General features: G+C 47.2%; 6 protein-coding genes across 6 annotated transcripts; 1 reads left to right on the top strand and 5 right to left on the bottom strand.

Annotated features, from left to right (window-relative positions):
* Nucleotides 1-290: 290 nt before the first annotated feature.
* On the bottom strand, nucleotides 291-751 carry ATNIH1004_003523 (EthD domain-containing protein; the record flags this gene model as incomplete). Its single annotated transcript, XM_033568200.1, has 2 exons — nucleotides 291-548; nucleotides 608-751. 2 exons carry the CDS (start codon nucleotides 749-751, stop codon nucleotides 291-293), a joined length of 402 nt encoding a protein of 133 aa, XP_033430195.1.
* A 305-nt stretch (nucleotides 752-1,056) lies between these two features.
* ATNIH1004_003524 (FAD-dependent oxidoreductase) lies at nucleotides 1,057-2,440 on the bottom strand (the record flags this gene model as incomplete). The annotated part of the gene is made up of 4 exons (XM_033568201.1): nucleotides 1,057-1,352; nucleotides 1,395-1,679; nucleotides 1,726-2,314; nucleotides 2,357-2,440. The coding sequence occupies 4 exons, from the start codon at nucleotides 2,438-2,440 to the stop codon at nucleotides 1,057-1,059; spliced, it is 1,254 nt and encodes a 417-aa protein (XP_033430196.1).
* A 221-nt stretch (nucleotides 2,441-2,661) lies between these two features.
* Nucleotides 2,662-4,260, top strand: ATNIH1004_003525 (cytochrome P450; the record flags this gene model as incomplete). The annotated part of the gene is made up of 4 exons (XM_033568202.1): nucleotides 2,662-2,706; nucleotides 2,751-3,045; nucleotides 3,091-3,273; nucleotides 3,320-4,260. 4 exons carry the CDS (start codon nucleotides 2,662-2,664, stop codon nucleotides 4,258-4,260), a joined length of 1,464 nt encoding a protein of 487 aa, XP_033430197.1.
* Nucleotides 4,261-4,435: 175 nt separating this feature from the next.
* ATNIH1004_003526 (uncharacterized protein) lies at nucleotides 4,436-5,088 on the bottom strand (the record flags this gene model as incomplete). The annotated part of the gene is made up of 3 exons (XM_033568203.1): nucleotides 4,436-4,768; nucleotides 4,819-4,952; nucleotides 5,001-5,088. The coding sequence occupies 3 exons, from the start codon at nucleotides 5,086-5,088 to the stop codon at nucleotides 4,436-4,438; spliced, it is 555 nt and encodes a 184-aa protein (XP_033430198.1).
* Nucleotides 5,089-5,426: 338 nt separating this feature from the next.
* Nucleotides 5,427-6,533, bottom strand: ATNIH1004_003527 (iron-containing alcohol dehydrogenase; the record flags this gene model as incomplete). Its single annotated transcript, XM_033568204.1, has 1 exon — nucleotides 5,427-6,533. One exon carries the CDS (start codon nucleotides 6,531-6,533, stop codon nucleotides 5,427-5,429), a length of 1,107 nt encoding a protein of 368 aa, XP_033430199.1.
* Nucleotides 6,534-6,770: 237 nt separating this feature from the next.
* ATNIH1004_003528 (uncharacterized protein) lies at nucleotides 6,771-9,003 on the bottom strand (the record flags this gene model as incomplete). The annotated part of the gene is made up of 4 exons (XM_033568205.1): nucleotides 6,771-7,922; nucleotides 7,971-8,580; nucleotides 8,633-8,784; nucleotides 8,833-9,003. 4 exons carry the CDS (start codon nucleotides 9,001-9,003, stop codon nucleotides 6,771-6,773), a joined length of 2,085 nt encoding a protein of 694 aa, XP_033430200.1.
* Nucleotides 9,004-12,970: the final 3,967 nt, after the last annotated feature.

A 12,970-nucleotide genomic window follows, 5' to 3' on the forward strand; every position in this document is an offset into this window, starting at 1 on the left:
TGGTCGTAAGTCAACTGGGTGATGCTAGACAAAAATGTTGACAGAGCGATACCGCATATTGCCCTACAATAGCTTTACTCTTATATAACCCCAAGATGTTTTGTGTCCCTTGCTATCAAAGACAAGTAGATGTTTGTAAGACCCTTATTCATCATCTCTATAGTTGACTACACCAAGAATAATATAACTCATGATGACTAAATCTCTTGCAATAAGGACAAACCCTGAACTATAAGTAAACTGATTATATCATGTAGCTACACATATCAATAACCCCAACACATAGATTGCTAGACCACCCGTCCATTAACTACAAAAGTCTCCACCCAACCAGTAAAGAACACTGTCTTCTCACTATCCGCAAAATGCTGATGATCAGGAACAATCACATCCCGATAGTACGGATCATTCCTCGCCTTCAGATAGTCCTCTATATCATGGAAAGTGATTTGCACGAGACAGTCACAGTCTGCTGTGGACTTTTGCGTCTGGGGGTTATCACCGAGCACGCGTGCAGTCATGGCTTTTGTTTCGGATGTATTATGGGTCTCGTCATTGTTAGTTTCTATTATGTATAGTCTCGTCAGATAGGTGATGGTAGACTTACAATGCTGTAGCTAACCATTCCCGACTTCGCTAAATGGTGTTTGACGACGTTGGAGTGGTGATTGCTGAGGTATTCATGGTAGGCCTCTTCGGAGAGGTCTTTTCTGCGGTACGCGCAGATTACCCAGGCATAGAGACGGGCCATTATGGAATTTGGGGTGATATTTGAGGTGTATGAGAAAGTAGAAAATCTTCGTGCACTTTTATGTCCTGGATGGGCTCACGGGGCCCGGACGCCGAAAACCTTTGTAGGGTTTGTAACTTAGGTAGTATATTATTTGTGCATATGAAAATATGGAGTCATAGATGATAGTTAGCAGTAGCATTACACACGCACTTTATATGCAGTAAAATTTATCCAATACTTTCAGATTTTTCTCAACTTCATTATGGCAATATTATTGTTGAACTTTTCAAAAACATTCAATTTCGTGTAGAATAGAACCAGCATTAAGTACCAACAGTAGTAGCCTCCGGCTTCATCCTCTCATGGCGCTCAGTATCATGTCCCTCCATAGGCCTAAACCCCTGCTTAAACACAGGGCTCTCTCGCACCTTCTCCCAATCATGCAACATATATCCATTCTCTATTGAACAAGTCACCTCGTCCCTACCACGCGGCACCATTTCTTCCTCATATGCTATAATTTCCTTTGCCAGCGTTGATTCTCCGCTCGCAACCTTTTTGATACCGTCCAGCAAATGCGACACATCACAAATACAGTGATTCAAACCTTGTCCACGGTCTATTTGGTCAGCAAGTTTCGTAGCTCTAGTAAGGAACTTACAAGGAGGCATGGGATGTGCCGCATCCCCAACCAAGGTAATTCTTCCCTCTCGATTATCCCATGGCTGAGTGATCCAGAAGCTGATATCCGCTTTATGAACCTGAGTGTCTTCTGGAATCCACGTAAACGCCGACCGGGCTGGCTCAGCCAAAGTTTCGGCTTTCTTACGGATCAAACCCAACCTTTCCTTATAGTCAGCCGGTTCTTCGGTGTCTGTGAACCACGCCATCGCTAGATGAAAGACCCATGTTTCTGGGTGGTCTACTCCGTCTGGCATACTCGATACTACGACCGTTAGACCCGCACCTATGCAACCGGGATAAAGACTCACTGGACTGAAAAGCATGGAACGACCGATCACTCAAGGCCAGATAACTAGTTGGAAAGCGCTGGCGTAGATATCTCGCTCTGTCCGCATCGTAGGACACCGTCATGTTGGTATGGAAGATCGGAAACCGACTCACGGCTGCTTTCTCGACACTTCCCATGGCGAACTCGCGCACAGTCGATCGAGGACCATCAGCTCCAATGAGGATCGACCCAGTGACGATGCTTCTGTCTTCAAACATTGCCACGACTTGGCCGTTTTCTGAGAACGCCACATCTACAAGTTTCTTCCCGTACTGGACGTCGATGCCCCCTGCACACAGCTCCCGCATTTTGCTCCGCGGTACACGGAGACCTTTAGCATAGGGGACTCCAGCCAGAAGGTTACCCGTTTCTCCATGGATAATGGGGTATTTGCCCCCGGCGTCGATGGGGATAGCAGGGTTGCATGACACCTGCGTCATGGCGGCGAAGCGGTCAGCTGGAAGGAGAGCCTCGAGACGGTCAAGAGACCAGTGGATTGCCATGGTCCATTCATTGCTACGATAGTTGAGCGAGACTTCCTTTTCGAAGATGGTGTAGCGGATACCGGCCTTTTTTCGTTAGTAGGGTCTTTTGGATTGAAGATAACGGACCTTTTTGAGCGACTGGGCCAGAATGAGGCCGGTGATTCCTGCACCAATGATAATGATATGGATATCTGGGTTTTGGAGAGCCATATTTGTTACCGGAATAAAGTGTCCTGTGTTTTTCGGTGTTGTTGTGTTTTTCTGGTGAATAAATTGGTTCTGTTCTAACCCTCTCCCGGACATCGGAGTCCGGGGGACGGGGCCTGGGTCAGGAGCCCGGATAGGCTTTGAAATCTAGCAGAACTACTGTATGCCTTTAATCAAACAATCATCAAGATTCGGCACCAACTCAAGAGAGAAAGAAGGTTGCAATGGACGAAATTTGGAGAATTATCTTTCTAGCAAGCACCACAACAGTATGTGATCTATCACTGTACACACCAATCTAACAAGTATCCAGCTGCTCCTACTAGCCCTATATCCCCTCTATAACATCTTCCTGCATCCCCTACGAAAATATCCCGGCCCAACCCTCTGGGCTGCCACTCGACTCCCATGGTGTTGGCACCAATTCCACGGCCAACTTCATCATGAAATACTGCATCTTCATGAGAAATACGGAAAGATCGTGCGCGTGGCCCCGAACGAGCTCTCGTTTACATCTGGCTCTGCATGGAAAGCTATCTACGGGCCACGCCCGGACGAAATGTCAAAAGACCCGGTGTTTTCTCTCCTCACACCTACCGGCGTGCAAAGTAGGGTTCCCTTTTACACTAGGTGGCTGATATACTAATCCGTAGACATTTTAACTGCTGATCGAGCAACGCATACAAGACAGAGACGGCTCCTTTCCCATGCCTTTTCGGAAAACGCCTTGCGAGAGCAGCATGATATTATCGAGGGATATGTGGATCAATTGATGGAGCAGCTTTCGCTGCGGTCTTCTCGGCCGGTCAACATCGTCGCATGGCTTACATACACCGGTAAATACTCTCTAGCATCGTCGTAAAAACCAGTCTAATATGATAGTATACGACATACTCCGTGATCTCTCGTTTGGTGAACACTTCACCTGTCTTGATAATGGAAAGGCAGATCTATTCGTCAGTTCGATACCCGCCATCTCAAAGGAGCTGACCTTTATCCAAATATTCAGATTCTATGGTGTCGATAAAATCCGACGACTGTTCATGCCGAAGTCAATATCCGGGGCTAGAGCGCAAAACATGGCCCGGGTGGTGGAAACAGTCACGCGAAGGACAGAACGGAATACAGACCGGAAGGACTTTCTGCATTATATCCTTGCAGCCATGGAGACAGACAAAGGCATGTCGAGGGAGGAAATGGAGGTCAATGCATTCTCATTCAGCATTGCCGGGTCGGAGTCATCTTCTACAACACTCAGCGCATTCACGTTCTATATCTGTACTCATCCTGATGTGTACAACACGTTAGTCACTGAGATAAGGGAGACGTTCGCATCGGAAAAAGAGATCGTCCTGTCAGCGGTGGCTAATCTCCCTTATTTAAATGCCGTCCAGAATGAGGTCCTCAGGATCCATCCCCCTGTTGCTATCACCCTTCCAAGGGTGACTCCTGCTGCGGGTGCCATTATTGATAACTGCTTCGTACCGGGCGGTACCACAGTGGGGGTTAATCATTTCGCGGCGTACCATGATTCGAGAAACTTCCATTGTCCGAACGACTTTCTTCCTGAGAGATGGACTGGAAGTGATCCTGTGTTCGAGAAAGATGAGAAGGAGAGCTTTCAGCCATTTTCCTTCGGACCTCGAAACTGCTTGGGACGGAATTTGGCTTGGGCAGAGCTGCGGCTGATTACGGCGAGATTACTGTATCGGTTTGATTTGAATATGATCGGATGTGAAAAGTGGGATGACCAGAAGATCTGGGGCTTTTGGGTCAAGGAACCTCTATGGGTGGAGTTGCACAACAGGGATGGATGTATTTAAGTTGTTGCTGTTAACACTGAGCAGGATAAGGAGAGAATATATTTCACCAGGTACCTAGTGTTTAATCTTCAAAACTACTGGAGGCAAATGCAGGACTAAAAAATAATTCAATTTTCGATAGTTATATCCAGAAATAAAACGCACATCCAAACTGTAGTACTAAGACCAGATTGATCTATCCCTTCTGCAGCTGATCAATATACCTTTCCCCATCCGTCTTTTCCATCTCCATCTCATCAATATCTTCCCGCAACAACGGTACCGTTGCAAACCTCCTCAACGCCTCCTTATTAATCTCCGGAGTCAACACCGTCCCATTGCCAATCAACTCCTCCAGACACTCGAAATACCGTACGAAGAACCCGGGGGTAATCGTATTCATGAATATCGCGTCCTCGTCAAACGGATTGCTAAATCTATGAGGCAACCGGATTGGAATCACGACGAACTCCCCGGCCGATGCATCTACATCATCCCGTCCGGGCGAATGGAAGCGCACTTTTCCTTTCTAATGAACCTTAGCCATTTACTGAATCAGAAAGAAAGTGAAGCGTATACTGTGACATAGAATCCCTCATCGTGCATCTCATGAAAATGGAACACGGGCCCTTCGCTATGTGGTGGGATCAGACTTTCGATCGCTGAGAGGCGGTATTGTGTGTGAGATCCATCTTCGACGACTCGGTATAGGTCTGTACAGATTAGATTAATCTTGGGGTTTCTACCAGGAAGGAACTCACATTGGCCAAGACGACGCCAGGGGGTTTGTTCTGGACGGTAATGGTGGATAGTTAGCGATCTGGCAAGTTCTTTGTCGACTCGGTCCATTTTGTCGGTGAGTTTTTTGTACTGTGGATGGTGGGTTGTTCTGGGGTATTTGAGCTGGGTTCGGCGTCCGGGATGCGAAGTGTCTACTGCCATATGTTGTATCACGAGACTCAAATTTATCATTTTGCAGTAAATAACGCGATATGACGGATTTCCAGGCTATGCTTTTATAGTCAAAAATCTGACAGATTTTAAGGTAATGTAGTATGCTCCTATAAAGAACGAGTTGTGTGATTGTCACCTGGATGGTAAGATTAATTTAATAAAAATCCAGTAGACCCGTACTACCTGGTTATTGCAAGTATTCATTATTAAGGCTATCTTTAAAATCAAGCAAGCTAAAACAATTCATCGACCAATTTTTCCATCTCCTCAACCCGTACATCATCCCCCATTGCCCTCTTCACAATCACACTCTTTTCCTCTGTCCCCACTCCCCAATCTCCCAACTTCCCGTCCAATTCCAACTCCCTCACCAGCTTCAAAATCCTCTCTCCAACAAACATCGCATCAGCAGTATCGTCCCCTGTCCTGACCCCTCCAAAACATGGAGCCAACCTAGCAATGTGCTCTGCACAGTTCTTCTCCCTTGCCTTCAGCAATACCACCTTTCCTAACGTCAAACACGATGTCGTTCCATGTGGAATCCCATACGGCGCACCAAGCGCATGTCCCAATCGATGCGACAGCCCCATCCCCCTAATCCCAGCCCCCTTGAGTCCCGAACTAGCATACGCCGCTAACATCAACCGCACTGTCACCTCCTCATCTACTGGGTGCGTCTTCGCTTGCGGCAGACCCTCCCATAACTCAGCCGCAGCCCACAGCGCCAGAACCTTCCAGGGTATTTCGCTTGCAATCGGATTATACATGCATTCCACTGCGTGGTCAAGGGCACGCATCCCTGTCCGCAGCCACAAATCCACAGGTGTGTATTTCTTATACCCCGGGTCGTAGAATATACTAGATACTCCCATCCCCGCATCTATGATTGCCTTTTTAGTCCCATTGGACGTGTAGCCCCCGCCGGGGGTACATTCTGCTGCGCTCAGAGTTGTCGGGATAGTAATGTGGGTTAGCCATACGTTGTGTGCTTCGTGGTATCGATGGGAAATGATTTTCGTTGCGTCAATGACTGATCCCCCGCCGAGGGAGATTAGGGTGTCGATGTTGCCTTTCTGAGGGAGGATTTGCTCTGCTGTGTGGTCGATGTCGCTGACGGGGGTGTGTTGGCGGATACAGGATATTGTGCCTGCGTGGTGTTTGTCCAGAAGTTTTTCGAGGTTTGGAAGTAATGGGGTTTTGCTCAGAGATTGGCCTGTTATGATGAATGCTTTGGATGTGGGTGTTGGGAGGGCGGAAAGTAAGTGTTGAGATACGCAGTTGGGTCCGTAGTGAAGACGAGGCAGAGGAGTTGGCAGCCAGATACCGGATAGAGGAGCCATTTTTGTGGTTGATTGAACATGGATGTATAGTTAGTTCGCGGTTTATCTAGTGTTGTCTGGGATTATGTCCATAAAGCTCGGAATCCGAGGTCCGATCTAGCAGCAATCGCCTAATAGGGCTATGAAACTGAGTAGATTAGATAATTAACGAATGAAATGAGTAGTTGTATGGTATCTGTCACAAATTTATGCAATAAGACTCAACAATGTACATGAAAACGATATTTTCATCGTAGGTTACATTCCCCCATCCTCTCTCCTTCTTTTCCTTCCCGGTTCCTCAAGAATCGACCAAGACAACGCATCCGTATCCTCCAACCCCTGTGATGATATTAGCATTTGAGTTAACAAATCCGGCGATGCAACACGCATAGACGGAAGCGGAGTAGGAGGTCCAAGAGACGGTGCCCCCAATGGTGATGAGACAGACAACCAGCTGTCCCATGTCAAGGAAGCGCTTGACGGAGGAGGCGGTGGTGGCCAGATTTCTGGGAGTTCAGAGTCGATGGACTCCCCACTCGATTGGTTTATGGGCGCGGATGATGTTTCTCGGGAAGTACGGATCTTGTCGATGACGTGGAGGAGTTGGGTCAGGATTGAGGAAACTCTGCGGTGGTGGTGGGATGGTGGGAGGCGAGATGTTTGCTCCGTGTAGCAGGTTGACACGCGGCCAAGGAGGTCCCTGTTGGACAGCGATTGGGTAGTAGTATCCTGTGTGACTAGTTGGTCTTCTAGGAGGAGGAAAAGCCCTGGTAAGGAGAAGGTATCTAGCGGAGTGAAGAACGGGCTGCATGGTGGTTCTGGCCCTGATGTTTCTGTCCCGGGGAGTATAGCCCGCAAAGCGTCTTGGACCTCGCGACTCTGGTCCCCATATGCTATAAGAAGTAATAGACAGCTGGTACGAGCGTCCATATGGGCCTGTGGAGACTGGGACTGCGAGCAGAACGTCAGAATCCGCGCAGATAGAAACTCCAAGACCGACACTACTCGACACACTATTGTAGGTGTTGGGCCGCATAAGACTCCACTCTCAACAGCATACTGATCCAGCTGTGTCTCAACAGGCTGCATCGACGAACTCGTATGAGCTACTCGGTAGATTTCATCCTGGATGACGGCCAGTCGCAATTGCTGTGCGTATAAGCTCTCACGCGACATGGCAGCCATCTGTCCGGTGAGGTTAAAATCCTCCCTTGGCAACCAGCAGAGTGATCCACGAGCAATGCACAGACTGCGATCGCGTGCATACAGAGCCTGCAGCACTTTGGTCGTCTCATGCGAGTTCTCGTCCAACGTGCCATGAAGACGCATGCTGCGCGCCAATAGGCATGCATTTGCGAAGATCAGCTCCGTCCAGTCCGGCGGATCCAACTGCTGTGCTGCAACGCTCTGCGCCAGTTACCTCAAGAATCACAGACAGACAAGATATAAACATACAAGCAGAATAAGGGTCTGCACATTGACCAATCTCTCCTTCGTTAACAATCTCGAGCTAACCAGCGACGCGCGGCTCGGTAGCATCGAGCGCGCAAAATCACCAAACAAGACTCCCGCGCGAGCAATCTCCAGACCCAACACTAATAACGTGATAGTCTTGAAGCAGATCGCCCACGCGTCATCCGGTTGCTTATACACACGGTCTAGCTGCGCACGCAGATGTTCCTGCTCAAACACATCTGTCTGAACGTCGACATTGTGGAGGAAATGCTCGATTGCAGCGCTCACCTGCGGTTTGGGCAGGAGAGGTACCGTCACATCGCTATATGGCGGAAATGGTTCTGTTGTAGATGCATGCACGCAGACCGATTCCAGTGAACTATCGATAGCCGCCGTGGTCCGTCCAGCTTCGCGCACGCGGCCTTGAAACCCTCGGCAAAGGGACGGCAATGACGGGAGACTCTTCCAGCGGGATTCAGGGATCGTCTCTGAGCCCATGTCTACCCGTGGCGATTGTCGCGCTGAAACAGATACCTCTGGATTATGCAGCCGACTCAGATGCGATTCAATCGAGGTCAGTCGGTCCTGCAGTCGGTCGACACTGTCACACCTGAGTAACACGGGTAAGCATGGAATACCACCTATATTTCAGCACCTCTTACAGGAGTTTTAAGTGGTTGACTCGTTTCACCGGGTTCTGGTACACACAGGGAACATCTTCGCGTTCGCAGCTGCGGCAGTGCGGGCGCTCGCGGCCACATCTGATCTTGCGTTCGCGACATCTGGTGCAGGCCAGGTCGGAGGGCTCGGGGTTCTAACATATTAGCGATGTCAAGTACTAGTACCTGTTTGGGGATCGTACCTGTTTCTCTGTTCCCATGATACCGTTGAAGGTTGATGGTATTTTGGCTTGTATGAGCCTATAGACTACTATGCACAAGATATCGGGGATTTCGGGGATGTCGGTCGAGGTGATATTGATCTGAGGCGACTCTACTATGGCCAGTGGCTGGGAGATATAATGTTGTGCCATGTTCTAGAATTGTATGGGAGCTGTCTACAAATATCTACATATGGTACGACTCGAGACCAAATATAGAAGGACTCTTTGCGGACCGATATATTCTTTGGTAGAGAGACCCCTCTCTTAACCAAGTTAAGAACAGAAACCTATTCAGGAAATTGCTACTTGCTCCAGTAGGAAGTAAATTGTAAATTTAAAAATATATTCTAGGCGGTTCAGCCTCTCAACCACTGCAGCCACTCCCGCCACCACCTCATAGCCACCACCTCCGGGGCTTCCCTGACCAATCCATTCTTACCAAAATGGAATTCTGAAGTCCCCCCACCCCCATGTTCTACAGGCGTATATTTTGTAGCCTATTTGGCTGTGAGTAGGAGGTTGAGACACGGAGTTGTGGCTAAGTCAAGTAAAAATAAACTGTCGAAATATAATCTAATTTCTCTTCAGGAAAGGACTGCACTTGTGAATAAAATAGTCCTAAGAGGCTTAGATTTAGGCGTCTTTTGCCGCCAAGAAGGGAGTTGTTTAGATAGAATGGCATGTTACATTGAGAATTGAACGGCAGAATATCACTGTGGATGTAAATGCATGTGAATTGGTTGCACCAAATAGGTACCTCTTGTAGGACAGATGGACGATACTTCACGGCCAAGGAAGTAGTTTACTGGTTGATTCCAACGTCTGTGACACATGTAAGGGCAGCTGGTTTATATTATAATTAGGTCTTCATATGGTACAGTAGGAGGAGGATACATAGTGGATACGTTAAGGATACCCAATAGAGATACATTAACATGCGAACAAGAAGTAGGGCGTATAGAAAAAACCAGGTTGATCATTGTATTGCACATGGGTCCTCGGAATCTTCATCTCTCCTTTTATTCACCTCTTCTTCATCCCCGCCTCCAAGGCAGCCATACGTGGTCCCAACCGCTCCATATCTGGCCCTTAACCAGGCAGCGTCCGGATTGCCTCCTCAGCCAGAATCGCCTCCCGCATCAAGGCAAAGTTCAATGGGACAGCACAGGAGTTACCTACTCCACAGGTGCAACTAAAGGAGCAAGAGTACTCTCCTCCTGGTAGAGAAGAGAATGCTTTGCGGATAATATTGACGCGTCAGTGTACATGTTCGTTGCGAGATAGGAATCTCATGCGTATTCTATCATCTGTCACTTAAGAACACATCATATCTCATTTCGCAGTTGCCAGCCTCTCACCTGCATCGGTACAGCTGGGCCAACATATACTTGATTTGGGTGGCCGAGGGCAAGGGTGAGAGATCTTCGAGCAATTCAGACTGCAAAGAGAGCATTGCGAAGAGCTCTCCTCATTTCAAACTGCCTAGGATGTGCACCTGGCCGTAGTAACCTGGTGATTCATCGTCACGCTCGAGTGGCTCACTAGGATCGTAATCAGCGTTGACAGCCGGCACGAAGTTGATGAAGTCACCAACGAAAGAAAATGAAGATGGACCGTATACGAGTTCCCGGTACAGTGCGCAAAGCTGGGAGAGTCGACCGCGAGGAATACTTTCTGGTTGACCTGTTTCTTCTCGTCAAATAAAGGTAGAGCAAGGTCGTGGAAATGTCTAATGGGTTAGCATCCGATCTACTCCGCACCGCAGGAAGTGGACATAATTCGCGGCGTTGATGTCCCCTCTGGAATATCCAATAACATTCCATCAAACCAAGGAAGACGCAAGTATGACTTCAGCTCACCATTTCCAGTGTTTCCCCGCCCCCAGCCATTGACATGTGCCTAGAACCTCTGCAGGAACTCGGCTCATTCCGTGTCCGTATGTGAGTATGTGAGTCGATAAATCACCAAACCCACGCTTTGCGGCCCCATTCCTCTTTCCGCCTCGCCAGGGGACTCGCCATCCACGGCTCTTTTGGGCATTGTCGCCGCCTATCTCCAAACCTCAATATGGAGTCGCTTCTAACACTCGATTTGGTCCATGCACGTCTTATACAGCGACTGCGAATTCCCCTTCTCGCGTCCTGCTCCTCTCCCTTCGAGATGTCTATAGTATTTCCTGACGGGTGTGAGCCTTCATTGGTCTATATACCATTCGCAACGCTGCTCGATACTCCTCCGCTGACCGGTCGGCAAGGCTCCCGTCCACCCCTTATATCCTTCCATCGGAAGGAGAATCATATAGTCCACGAGGGCGGAAATTTACAGCAATGCATTATACCCAGTGATGCGCCCGTCCAGTAATCATTTCATACTTGGCTTCGATATACTCGGTCCACTGCGCCATGATACTCACGCTCCCTTTGCCCTACGCCGTTCACAACTCTTTCACAATATCTCTGCCTCCACCCAGTAGTACCAGATCAAACTGAACGTATCGCGCAGGTCATTCAACACCTCTGGCTGATTCAAGTACTCAGACACCACCAAGCAGAAAGATACCATGTCAAGAGATCTTCATTCTCTAGTAAATGCGGGCTTTTTAGTATTTTCTTCAGCCTAACGGAGGTACGAGTGGTTATTCACCTCGCATTATTTTTAGCCAGACTGTTCTCAGGCATAAGAGAAAAGAGAGTCTGGTACGCCAGCTGTATTAATACAATAGGTTAGTAGAAAAAGGACTACAAAAGGAGTAAATACCTTTCGCATGAAAAAGTATAGTGTAGAGCGGTTGTTGGCTAGACCCCCAAATAGAACTTCCGCATACAAAGGAATAAAATATGCTGGTGGTGCACCAAGTCTGCACAAAGTTGTTAAACAATGCTGCAAGTGTTCTAAATATTCAAAAATATTTAAAAAATTAGGATTGTGGGAGAGAGTTGAATCTATACACAAGATAATGTGACAGTGAACAACATTGCTGTATGTCGTGTTGGGCTGATTTTTAGTCGCGTGAGTTTATTGTGCTTATATATATGTTAACAAGATCACAAGATTATATATAACATTTAACATGGAACATCCAATTAAGTTGACGATTAGTCTCCTAGCCTTTCTCCGCAGGGAGTGTTGTGATTGTCCGGTGATCAGTAATAAGTTCTCTGTACTTCGTGCCCGTTGTTTTTTAATGTAGTTAACCACCTTTGTTCACAGTCAGTCTATCGTCTCTGCCTTATGTGAGACCCGTCATCTAGTTTCTGCGCAGGGATCTGTAGCATATCCTTCTTATTACAGTTTAGGCCTCGGTAAATGGGTATCCATGGCAGAAACGCTTCACGCGGCTATACCCTGGTTTAATGAATGGGCTACAAAGGAAAGCCTCGCTTCTGTTACGTTTAGAGTTAGATTCCAAGATGAAATCTGGAGCTTCAAGCAAAAGATTAAATAATTTATGTAAAAGCAGGAGCACTAGCTTCTTGTTTCCTTTCGAAGCATCAGATAGACCAAGAATTTCCGTTCCTTACATATTATACCCACTTCTCTTTATTTTTGTTCTCTATGTGTACATTTAGCACCTGTGCTACAAGCTCAAAGAAAAAAAGGAATCTGCGTCTCTACTCAGGTATAGCGAGAAATGCTGAAAGAGATTCTGTCGAATCAAGTGCTTGGAATCGCTACTGTTCACTCGAAGATGTAGCTGAAAGGATTGAACATTGATGATCAATTATTTCATACTCATATAATTTTTAAATATAGTAGGTGTATAAATACGCAACTTCTAAAGTATTTAAAGTTAATTAGCAGGCGGTTAATAATAACTACGTATTATTGTGTTAAATCTTTGGCTTTAAATTTTATAGCTGCGACGACAGAAGAGCAAACGATGGCGCAAGATGGGACACCGTTTATTCGGCACTTATGTCCATTGAACACATAATATCTATTATTTTACTAAAAGATAATTGCCATTTGTTCTATTTGTTTCAGCATAAGTAATTATAGCTCGTCTCCAATAAGTCAATTCCCTCCTGATTACCACTTATAGCAAGAATGTACAAATCTAATCTCGCATTTTTCTTCCACCCAGAACCCTCAAGGTCTTGATCTAACCAGCCCTAAA

This window comes from Aspergillus tanneri, assembly GCF_003426965.1.
Source record: "Aspergillus tanneri strain NIH1004 chromosome Unknown AapTan_1_pilon_pilon_pilon, whole genome shotgun sequence".
NCBI classification, from domain to species: Eukaryota; Fungi; Ascomycota; class Eurotiomycetes; order Eurotiales; family Aspergillaceae; genus Aspergillus; species Aspergillus tanneri.